The 11,490-nt window shown below is 63.9% G+C and overlaps 1 protein-coding gene and 1 long non-coding RNA gene across 2 annotated transcripts; both read left to right on the forward strand.

Annotated features, from left to right (window-relative positions):
* Positions 1–1,359: 1,359 nt before the first annotated feature.
* CRYBA4 (crystallin beta A4) lies at positions 1,360–2,677 on the forward strand. The gene is made up of 5 exons (XM_036393458.1): positions 1,360–1,398; positions 1,504–1,622; positions 1,807–1,948; positions 2,045–2,187; positions 2,508–2,677. Exons 1-5 carry the CDS (start codon positions 1,360–1,362, stop codon positions 2,653–2,655), a joined length of 591 nt encoding a protein of 196 aa, XP_036249351.1. The 3' UTR covers positions 2,656–2,677.
* Positions 2,678–4,034: 1,357 nt separating this feature from the next.
* LOC118692972 (uncharacterized) lies at positions 4,035–10,624 on the forward strand. Its single transcript, XR_004981204.2, has 3 exons — positions 4,035–4,150; positions 4,684–6,373; positions 6,639–10,624. It is a non-coding gene; the product is annotated as an uncharacterized LOC118692972 (long non-coding RNA).
* The last annotated feature ends 866 nt before the right edge of the window (positions 10,625–11,490 follow it).

Below are 11,490 nucleotides of genomic sequence, written 5' to 3' on the forward strand. Positions count from 1 at the left end.
ACAGGGTTTTCCCATTGGGCTCGAGAGCCTCCATTGCCTGCTGCCTGCTCTGAGGGGCAAGGCTGGGTAGGTGCCTCTGCCGAGCCACTGTGGAACCCTGGCAGCACCCCAGGATGGTTTGTGAGGAATGTGGGTCACTGTAAGGTGTTTAGGTCCCCAAAGTGTGGTGGCAGCAGAGTGTTTCCAGCACACAGAGGCAGGAGGCTGCTGCAGCTCTTCCCAAGTCATGACCTGCACCTCCAGTCCCTCCTGTGCCTTTTATACCCCCACCACCACTTTCCAAGCCCCTGGTCCCCACTTCTTTTGGTGTCCATGGCTGTTGTGTGCCCAACTGCAATGAGCCATCCCAGATTTAGGGTAGAGCCACTCTGCCCTGGCAGGGAGAGCAAGTGGAGACGTGTCCTTCCTCCCACTTCCCAGAAAGGGGTGAGGAAACCTCCCCACGCCCCCAGAGCAGGCAGCACTGCCTGCGGGCAGGGGGAGCGCTGCCAGGGCTGGGACACGGCCCCAGCCCAGCCCCACGCCAGGGAGGGCACGTGGCAGGAGTGTTGGCAGGGCCTGGGGGCGATGCCCCAGCCCTGGAGCTGTGGGGTGGGGGTCAGAGGCTGTGCCCGGTGGGCCAGCTCCATGTCCCGGCTCATCAGCGTCTCTGACACGGCGCCTTTGTTCTGGCCAGTCCCTCCTCCCCGCCATGTGCTGAGTTAGGGGTTTCAGTAATGCTCCCCTGGGCTCTGTCTCTATCTGGAGGCTATAAAAACCCAGCTGGAGGCTGCTGGACATGTCACCTCCCTGGGCACCAGTGCCTCACCCCAGGTAAGTGCTGGAGCCTGGGGCAGCTGCCCCGTGCCCGTGGAGGGGCCTGGGGGCGAGCAGCTGTGGGAACAGGTGGAGGAACATCCAAGATCTGGGGTCAGACCTCTCCTCAGCACCGGGAGCTGTGGTGGGGGTTGGGGGATTGGGGGCTGTCCCTGGCTGTGCCAGTGGCAGGTGTTGATGCTCAGTGTGGGCACACAGCTGACTCTGCAGTGCTCCCAGCTCAGCACTGCCCTGCCAGCACCAGGGCTTTGGCTCAGGGAGCTGCCAGTGGGAGGAGGAGTTTCCCTGGGCACGGGCAGGGATGTCTGCCAGGGCCAGGTGCCCACTGGGCCAGGTGCCCACTGCTCCACATGGCCCTGGTGGCAGCTCCAGCTGGGCAGGGGGAGCCACAGAGCTCTTCATCTGCTCCAGCATGGAGCAACTCCCTTGTTGTCCCCCACACTGCTGTGAAAGGGGGACAACAAGGGGCTCCTGAGTTCATTTCCATCTGGGCACAGAGGCAGCTTGAACTGTGCCCTTCCCCTGTGCTCTGGCAGAGCCACCATGAGCCACCGCTGCAAGAAATCCTCCGGTCTCTGGAAGGTACGGGAGCCTGGGCAGGACCAGCACCATGCCCTGTGAACACCCGGGAATGGGGCTGTGATATCTGCATCCCCAGAGCCTCCTGACTCCCTCCATTTCCCCCAGATGGTGGTGTGGGATGAGCCTTTCTTCCAGGGCAAGAGGCACGAGTTCACCACCGACTGCTACAGCACCCCGGAGCACGGCTTCAGCACCGTGCGCTCCTGCAAGATCGAGAGCGGGGCGTGAGTGGGGGTCCTGGGGCACTGCCACCCCACGGATAGCAGGGGGGTTGGAGCGTGGAGGCCTCCACAGCGCCTTTTGCTACCCGAGCCGCCTCCTGCGGGCACCGCTGGGCGCAGCGAGCGCAGCCCGGCTGTGAGTGGGGCGGTGGGCACGCCGGGGCTCTCACCCCTCCCGCCCCGGCAGGTGGGCAGGCTTCGAGCACTGCGGCTTCCAGGGGCAGCAGTTCGTGCTGGAGCGCGGCGAGTACCCGTGCTGGGAGGCGTGGAGCGGCAGCAACGCCTACCACGTGGAGAGGATGTGCTCCTTCCGCCCCATCGCCTGCGCCGTGAGTGCCCCCGCCCCGGCTCCCCCGCGGGGCAGCCCCCGGAGCCGACCCCTGGCCAGGGTGGCAGTGCCAAAGCTGTGCCCGTCTCGGCCGCAGGACCACGGACGGAGCAGGTTGATGCTCTTTGAGGAGGAGAACTTCCAGGGCAAGCGGGCAGAGATGAGCGACGACTGCCCCTCGCTGCCCGCCCTGGGCTGGGGCAGCAGCACCGTGGGCTCTTTCCTTGTCCGCTCCGGAGCGTGAGTACCGGGGGTTCGCAGCCTGCCGGGACCGCCGGGGCGCGCAGAGGGGCTGAGGATGCTGTGGCAGAGGGGCTGAGGATGCTGTGGCAGAGGGACTGAGGATGCTGTGGCAGAGGGACTGAGGATGCTGTGGCAGAGGGACTGAGGATGCTGTGGCAGCTGCACGGCTGAGGATGCTGTGGCAGTGGGGCCGAGGATGCTGTGGCTGGGGGGCCGAGGATGCTGTGGCAGCTGCAGGGCCGAGGATGCTGTGGCGGCTGCGGGGGCTCCGCGGTGCCGGCAGCCCCGGGTCACCGCCGCTCTCTGCTCTGTCGCAGGTGGGTCTGCTCGCAGTACCCGGGCTACCGGGGCTTCCAGTACCTCCTGGAGAGCGACAGCCCCGCGGGCGAGTACAAGCACGTGCGGGAGTGGGGGTCCCACGCGCAGACGGGCCAGGTCCAGTCCATCCGCAGGGTCCAGCAGTGACCGCGGTACCGGAGCCCCCCCGCCCCGGGCCCCGTCTGTCCCCTGAGCGGGGACAAAGCTCAATAAAGGCTCACTTGTCCGAGGTGGCGCTGGCAATTGGGGATGAGGGCCATGAGGGTGCGTGGCCAGGAGTGATGCCACTCCCAGGGCCAGAGCGGGGTTCTGCAGGGGCAGGGATGAGGTGGAGGGGAATTTTTCTGCCCAGGTGCTCTGTAGGACCCCCACATCCCATGGCCCCACAGACACCATCTGCTCTTCCAGCACCTGCCAGGGGCTGAAAGGAGCTGCAGGATCAAGCAAGTGTGCACCTATCCCTGCCTCCATGCAGACCCTGTACCCATCCCAGCACTCTCACCCACCTGTACACACCCCTGCATCCATTCCAGCACCCATCCCTCACTCCCGCACACCCAGTGTGCAGCCAAAGCTGGAAATACAGCCGGGAAAGACTGCTCTGGGAAAAAAAAAAAAACAAAACAAAAAACAAAAAAACAAACAACTCAAAAAAACTCATTTCAGAACAGCTCTGGAGGAAATGTTTGATGTGGTGAAAATGTCCCATGCATGACATTTGCAGCAGCAAGGCCACCAGCGGAGGGAATGCTGCCCAGCAAGAGATTGTCTCCGCAGGAAATCACAATTAAAAAGGCTAAATAGAAGAAGAAACAAAAAGTTGTGGGATGGGCTGGATGAAACCCTCCTGCACCCCAGGGCAAGCCCGGCCGGGGCCGGCAGCCAGGGAGACCCGAAGAGCGGAGCTTCCTGTCACCCCCCGTCCCGGGTACCGCCCTGTCCCTGCTCAGCTCCAGAGCCGTGGGGAGACGCGGGGTCCGGGAGCGGGGCCAGCACATGGCCAGGCACGGTGGGCAGCTGGCGGCGAGACCCTGGGTCCCTGGGGAGCCGGCGGGGACTTGGAGAACAATGCGGGAGCCCAGCAGCTGCAGAGCGCTGCGGAGGGGCTGTCACAAGCCCGGACGGGAGGGGAGCTGTCCCCGGCATGGGGGGGCCTGTCCCTGGACAGGGCTGTGTCCCCAAGCCGGGCTGCTCTGTCCGTCCCCACCTCATCCTGCCCCCGTGTCCCCAGGGGTGGGTTCCACACCCCCTGTCCCCCTTGTCCCGCGTCCCCCGGGTCACACCCATGGCTGTGGTGAGCCCGTCACGGCAAATGATGCCTGGCAGGGGGTGACAGTGGCATTTGCAGAGGCTGTCGTGGCAAAAGGGTCCCCAGGGTCTCCCGCAGCGGGAGCGATGCGGGAGCGTTGCGGGGAAAAGGTGACTCGGCCGCATTTCCAGCATTAAAATTTAATGCGAGTTGCAGCATCCTCCTGCGCCGTAGGTAGGGCCGGGGGGGGCCGGGGGCTGCTGGAGGAGGAGTTTGCTTGGCCGCCTCTTCCTCAGGGATGCTCTGGGAAAGCTCCAGCACAAAGGAGAGGCGCGGCGGGCAGGAGCCAGCGGAACCGGCGCCCCCCGGCCCCAGCGCGGCCCCCCGGAGCAGGTAACGCACCGCGGACACGGCTCCGCTCCCTGCGGACGGGGATGGGCTCTGGGGGCGCGGGGAGCCCCGGGGGCCGCCCCCACCTCCGGGCGGGAGCAGGGGCGATGTCACCCCCGGGATTCGGGGGGTCCTGCGGGCGTCGCTCCGGGAGGTGCGGGGCCGGCGGATGCAGCTGATCCGCCCTCTCCATGCCCCAAAAATACCCCCATTCTCAATAGATTATTCCCCGGTTATAAATAACCCCAGGAGAGGCCCCCCCCCCCCCGGCAGGACTCTCTCCTGCCCCGGGGGACAGCCTGGGTCCCCTCCCTTTGTTAGGGCAGGAGCAGCCGCACATCCCGCAGCGCATTCCCGGCCACATCCCGGCCCGGTGATCCCGGTGATGCCGGTGGTCCCGGTCCTGAGGCAGCGCTGGGCAGCCTGGCCCCCCCATCGGACACCGACTGCAGCCCCCCCTCCCCCAAATCAGAACTAACTGCTGCACCGCTTGCTTATAGATATATATATATATATATTTTTTTTTTTTTTTTCAGAATCCTCATCAAGAATAGGGCTCCTGCCAGGTAAATGGATTCTTGCCTGATTTTCAATGCTCCTGGGAAGATTTGTAGCCAAAATGCTGTTTTAGTGCTTTGTCTCGAAGTCCCCATTTTCTCCTAAGGCTGACGATCCTAGGCCGGGGTTAGAGGCGAGGCTGGGCCAGCGGCCCCAGGGCACAGCCCAGCCCTTCCCTCCCCTCCGCGTTAACCTGGCAGACGCTTTTCTTGCGGAGCCATTTTCTCTCCCTCATTGTCTCGCAGCCTTTTGTGTGTGCGGGTAGGTCCTGCCCTGGGAGCCAGGAGGAGCCCAGAAATAATCAGATTTTCAGGCGTTGCGGGCTTGCAAGGAGCCTTTCACACCCTCACACCCCTTTTGTGCCGGGCTGCCCAGCCCCAGGGCTGCAGACAAAGGCAGCAGTGCCCGGCACCCCTGCAGCAGCACCGGAGCCTGGGCTGTGCCAGAGCCGGGGCTGTGCTGGATGGCAGCGAGGGTCGGGCAGAGCTGGCAGGGCACAGGGCCGGGGTGTCTGCCCACCCTGTGGCATCTGGGGGCTCAGGATGCCCGGATGCCACATCCCAGAGATCCTCTCTCTGGGATCTCTCGCCTGTTGTGCCTTCATCTCCCTCCTCCTGCCCCCAGTGGAGCTTGTGCTCCTCTTCCTCCCTCTCTCCTCACTCGAGGAGGGGGTTTAGCCCCATTTAATTCGGGTGTCCAGCCCCCAGGGCCACTGTATGTGCCACCCACACGTGTGGCAGAGGCAGCTCAAGCTCACGCCCAAGATGAGGGTTTAGGAGAGTCCTGTCTGCACAAAATTGTTCTTCCCTCCCTGTCCCCAGGGATGTGCTTCATTCCCAGGCCGCAGAGGCCATCCTGCCCCAGCACAGGCACGTCCCGCTCGGATCCAGCAGGGGATCCGTGTGCCAGATGCTCAGTGCCATCTCCCCAGCTCATTCCCGCTGCTCCCACCGCAGCTGGGACGTGCTGTCCCCACGGCAGGGACTGTCCTGCCGGCAGAGCCTGCGGCGTGTGGTGACAACGAGCCGCAGGAAGCAGCTGAACTGCAGAGTCACCACAGCCCCGCTCCCCCGGGACCTGCTGCCGTCCTGGTCTGCCCAGGCGGGCAGGGCAGGGCAGGGCAGGGCAGGGCAGGGCAGGGCAGGGCAGGGCACAGACATGGCCTGGCTGCTGGCACCGGCCACGTGTCCCCAAGTCCCCGAGGAGATGGAGCAGCGCTCACCACAGCACGGCTGTGACCACCGGTTGCCCCAGTTTAGGCAGTGCCTGTGAACAGCAGGGTCCCAGTGGCTCAGCTTTACCCCACAGCAGGGGCAGAGGGGGCAGTGGCAGTGGCAATCAGTCCCTGCCTCCAGTGGGGTTGGGACAGTCTGGGGCATTGCCACCATTTCTGGTGTGGTGGTTCCCATGCCCCTCCTGTGCCTGGTGCAGCTCCTTCACTCTGCAAGGGGACAGGGACAGGAAGGTCCGTGCCCAACCCTCCTGCCAGGCTCCTGGCTGGGCTGTGCCTGAGGATGGTGCCCTGTTTCTCTCCCTTTGCTGCGTTGGTTGTTTCTTTTGCAGCTGCTAATGACTGACCTGAGGTCTGTTCACACAGTCCCCTCGCTGCCCCACAGAGCCATGTGGAACAGGGGACATTGCACAGCACTCCTCTAGTGATGACCACAGGTAGGACTCTGGGGAGGGGACACAGGTAGTGCCAGCCCCATGCTCTTCCACCCCTTCATTAGAAGGGAGGTCCTAGGAAATTGAGATCATCCTTCCTCCTCAAGGCCCCATCTCCTGGAGGGTTCTTTCCAGGCCCCATCAGGGTGCATGGGTTCACACCATCCCCAGGGCCCCTGCATGAGAGGATGTGTCCCCCATGTGTGCCCAGCAGTGGGGAGGGGGTGGCTGCCACAGCCCCGGGTCTCACAGCATCTCTGCTCCTCAGTGCCACCACCCCAGGGGCACGGCCCAGCTCCTGCCTGGCCAGACTGACCATGTCCAGAGGGGACCCAGGCTCAGGAGCTGCCATCACCACCAGGACACGATGCCAGAGCCAGGCTGGCCCCAGCAGAGCACCCTGGTACCCTCTGCCATGGCGTGGAGCCACCAGCCCGACCACTGCAGGGGACACGGCCCAGGAGATGCAGTGGTGACGTCCGAGGACACGGGGCTGAGCATGCACACGATTCTCCTGCAAGGTGCTGGGGTGTCCTTGCCTCCCACTGCTGCCCCCAGGCCTGTCCCCTGCTCTGAGCACAGAGTAGGAGGAGGGAGAAGGAAAAGGGAGTGGGGGCAGAGCTGTGCCAGCTCCTCATGGTGACACGATGGGCAGAGCCCACAGGGGCTCTGTTTGTCCCCACTGATCCTGCCCTTCCCTCTGGTTCTTGGTGAAGTCCTGGTGCTTTCTGGAGCATCCTGGAGCTTGGGGAGGAGCATGGGCAGTGAATCCTCCTGTTATGGCCTCTGCAGTGACCCTGTAAGGGTGGGACCCTGTCCTCACCAAGCAGCCACTCGGGCCCATGTCCCCACACAGGGACAAGGACAGGGGTACAGTGCGCTGGGGGCACACACAGCTCATGGCAGGTGTCACAGCCTCGAAGGCTGAACTGGAAAAGTGTCTCTTGGGGACCAGAGGAGCTCATGCTGTGGGAGGAGGTGACCCAGGGGGACCCAGGGCAGAGGCTTTCCTGGGTGCCCCATCCCAGCCCTGTTTCCTGGGGCACAGTGCTCCTGCAGCTCTTGGAGCAGTGCTCAGCCCCATGGAGAGGCAGCTTCTGATGGGGAGGGGGTGAGCTGTGGGTCACCTTTCCTCTGCTCCATGGTGGTTTTCCCTGCTGGACCTTCTCCTCCCTGCACGTGCAGTGGGAGCTGGGGCAGTCCTGGAGCAGCTGTCATGGTCTCTGCTGGAGCCCTTACCCCAGACACTGCCAGTGATTCTTTCACCATCTCCTCTTCTGCTTCTTGAGCTCCTTCAGAGTCCTTTAGGCACTGCTGGGGCTGTGTCCTCCATGCATCCTGTCTCCCACCTTTCCCAGCACCAGGGGTGGGCAGCCCATGTTGTGAGGGGCCTCTGGTACCTCCCTGGCAGGGATCAGAGGGGCAGATGCCTGCTGAACATTTCATTCAGGGACAGGTTCTGCTGCATCAGCTAAACCCTCCACTAACACCTTCCCAAACGCCAGAGCCCAAAACCGCCTCCTGCTCCTGTGAGCCAGAGCCCTGCTGCTGACAGGCCTGGCTCTGCATGCTGCCAATATTAACCTACTAACCTGCTGGGACCCCTGTGCCCCCCTGGGGCTGCCACAGCCCCTGGCACACGGACTAACCCACTAACCAGCCCAGCGCATGCCCTACTAACCCACAGCAGCCCTGCCTCGTGCCCACTAACCACAGCAGCAGCGCTGCCTTTAAAGGGGAACAGAAAAGCTGGGAAAGGGGTTTGGAGGTGCCAGGTGTCAGTGCCAGGCTGCACAGGCAGGGACAGGCAGGGGCAGCCCTGGAGAGAGCACTGGGCAGGAGTGGGGTTGGGCAGCTCCAGTCCTGGGCAGGAGAGGGGACTGCTGGTCCCTGGGTAGAGAGGGGAGCAGCAGCCCCTGCCCTGGTCAGGAAAGGGGAGCAGCAGCCCCTGCCCCAGACAGGAGAGGGAACCAGCAGCCCCTGGCCCGGGCAGCCCTCGGCAGCATGAGGAGAGGGTTTCTCCCCACTCGCCCTGCCCAGCTCTGCCTGTGGAGCCTGGTGCTGACTAGGAGCCTAAAACGGTTTTATCAGCAGAAGCTTTTCAGTTCCTTTTTAAGCCAGTGGATCTCTGTTACTAACACATTCCTGAACTGAATTAAACAAACTAACCATTGCTGCTTTTCTCTTCATTTCTCTTCCAGTGTGTGTGTCCTGTAAGGCAGACCAGCGCCCTGCTTCTGTTACTAACCCGTTCTTCTGTTCCCACTGTACTAATCCTCCCTGACTCTTTCTCTCTTGCTACTAACAACTCTCTTTGCACTTTGCCTCTCGGGTGCTGTTTGCCATGACAAGTGACAGTGGCTCCTCCTGGACTTACTCACCTGCAGCACTCGATTTTCCGTGCTGCTGAGCATCCCTGGCTCCCGTTTGGTACCATGGGAAAGAAGATAGATGCTCAGCCTGGGGCGCTTTGAATATTTCCCTCTTGGCCTGTTTTCCAACAAATTTCACGTGGCACAATGAGGAGAAGAGGCTGAGTGGCAAAAGGACAGTACAAAGCCATTAATGGCTGTAGAGGCCCAGCAAACCCAGTTTGCAGAGAGATTCAGCCACAGAGCAAAGCTGTTGCCATGAGCCTGTGCTTGGGGCTCTCCTGAGGCCCCAAGTCACCTGTCATGGGGAATGTTCTCGTGCTGCTCCCAGCATTGGTGCTCCTGGACTCTTTCTTCCCCCTCTGTGTCTCTCCACAGTTTCTCTTGTGCCTGGTGCATGTGGAAGCCTCTGCTGGCAGCGTGGCCCTGACTAACTCAGCTCTGTGTCACTGTCCCACTGCAGGCTCCCCTGGCCCCAGCCGAGGACAGGGCTGGGCAGTGGGTGTCACAGGTGATGAGGGCACAGCCTGGCCTTTGCTTTCTGTCCAGATGAACATCCCCAGCCTCTGCAGGGACCCTGCCAGGGTGAAGGATCCAGGCCCTGGCCTGCTGCTGGGGATTTGGCACGTGGCAAGGCACTGATGGCATTCAGGCTGCCATGACCAGGGGAACAGAGCCAAGCTGTCCCTGTGTGCCAGCAGAGGATGGTGGCCCTGTGCTGCTGGGAGGATATGCCAGACTGTGGCAGCTCTCTCAGGGGGGCAGACCCAGACAGGGCCCAGCTCTGGCTGCTCTCTCTTCGCAGGCTCTGCCCTGTGCTCGCTGCTCTCATGGCCAGGGCTTCCCCAGACCTGCTGTCACTGGCTGATGTCACTGTCACCGAAGGCAGAGCCAGAGGGGTCTCCTGGGTGGCCCCATGACACTGCCACCTCCCTTGCTAGGCACTGAGCCCAGCCTGCTCCTTCAGTTGGGGGGGTCTCATTCAGGCTGTTGGGGGTCCCCTCCCCACCCAGCTCTGTGTCTGTCCAGCCTCCACCTCATCCCACTGGCCCCCCAGTGCCACCAGGATGGGTTTTAGGGCTGGTGCTCCTGTGTTCGATGGAAGGGGGAGACAGGGGCAGAGTAGGGAGCACAGAGACAGGAATGGGACAGGAGGACGAGCCAGGTCAGGCCCAGGGTGAGCAGGTTCAGGGCTCCTGCACAGGACAGGAGCAGCACCAGCACGGGGCTGGAGTTGTCAGAGCCCATCTCTGTGAGGGACTCTCCTCCCCACCCCACAGACCCCCTCTTTCTGCTCCAGAGCAGCCCCCTGTGCACAGGGGGACCTCCCAAGGCTGGTCACCCAGGGGAGCTGTGGGACCACGAGTCACCTCGATGGCAGAGGATGGCAGATGTCACCCTGCACAGCCTGCACAGTGGGCACAGGCCACCAGTGCCCGTGGGTGGCTGCTCCCCCCCTCAGAGCAGGGCAGGAGGGCAGAGAGGCTCCACCAAACAACCAGGTCACTCCTTTGCCCTGCTCCTGCACCTCAGGGCTCCCTGTCCCTGCTCCCCAGTCCCCGTGGCTGGCAGGAGCTGATCTGTCTGTCTGTCCATCCCTGTCTGCCGTGTGGAGAGGGGCAGGATGTGCAGCCCCCCTTCCAGCTGTGGTGGTGGACGTGTGGCCAGGGCAGCCCAGCAGTGACACGGGCAGAGCTGAGCCCTGGGGACACTGTCCTGCCCAGGCTGGCCAGGGCTGCCCCTGCTCTGCGGGCACAGCCACGCTGGCTGGGCACTGGCCAGGAGTCCCACAAGTGCCCACAGCCCCGAGGATGTCCCCACAGCCCCGAGGATGTCCCCACTGCCTGTAAAGTCTACTGTGAACATGGCAAGTGTGCAACCACCTCGCTGTCTTTGTTTTCTGTCTCTGTGCAGCGTGGGGGGCTGGGGGACCCTGTGAGGCTGGGCTGGGGGTGCCCCAGCTCCCATGGGGGGCACGGGGGGGCCAGGGCAGGCCATTCTCACCGCGGCCACCCCGGGGACCGGGGCCACCGGGGACCGGGCGGGACCGGAGGGGCGCTGGGTGGGCGGAGGGGAAAAGGAGGGCGGGAGAAGGAGGATGGGCACCCCCGGAACCCCCGGGAACCCCCGGGCACCCCCGGGCAGCCCCGGGCAGCCCGGCTGGTGGCTCTGGGGGCGCGGGGCCGTCACCCAGCGCGGGGAGCGGGGCGGGCACGGAGCCCACGGAGCCCCCGAGCCGGGGCAGCCCCGGGGGCCGGCGGGGGCAGCGCTGCGGGGGCTGCGGGGGCACTCGGCGGTGCCGGGCCGGGCTCGGAGGGGGCGGCAGGTGGAGCTCGTGCTCCAGCAAAGCCCGGCGGCCCCGCTGCCTCCCTGGAAGTGCCCGAGGCCAGGATGGATGGGGCTCGGAGCGGCCAAGCTGCGATAGTGGAAGGTGTCGCTGCCCACGGGCGGGAAATGGAAGGAATGAGATTTAAATGCCTTCCACCACAAACCATCACACGGTTCTGCGGTCCCAGCCTGGCACACAGAGAGCAGGACGCGGCTCCCGCCTGCCTTGCTGCGGAGGGGGAGCCTGGGCACCCCCGGCTCTGGGGAGGGCTCCCGGCTCCATCCCGTCCCGGGGAGAGGGAGGGCAGCGGCCGAGCTGCCGCGTTTATTTCCCCAGCGTTTCGTGGTGTCACAGGGAGAGCCCCCAGCCAGTGTTGACAGGAAAGATTTGTTCATTTGCACCAAATTGCGATTCTGTGG

The sequence above is a fragment of the Molothrus ater genome, chromosome 18, assembly GCF_012460135.2.
Source record: "Molothrus ater isolate BHLD 08-10-18 breed brown headed cowbird chromosome 18, BPBGC_Mater_1.1, whole genome shotgun sequence".
In the NCBI taxonomy this organism is placed as follows: domain Eukaryota; kingdom Metazoa; phylum Chordata; class Aves; order Passeriformes; family Icteridae; genus Molothrus; species Molothrus ater.

What these genes read in the sequence shown, in the direction of transcription:
- CRYBA4 (XM_036393458.1), top strand. Translation starts at nt 1,360, where the DNA reads ATGAGCCACCGCTGCAAGAAATCCTCCGGTCTCTGGAAG. An exon ending in TGCAAGATCGAGAGCGGGGC is followed by an intron (nt 1,623 to 1,806) that starts GTGAGTGGGGGT and finishes CCGCCCCGGCAG; the next exon opens with GTGGGCAGGCTTCGAGCACT. An exon ending in TTCCTTGTCCGCTCCGGAGC is followed by an intron (nt 2,188 to 2,507) that starts GTGAGTACCGGG and finishes GCTCTGTCGCAG; the next exon opens with GTGGGTCTGCTCGCAGTACC.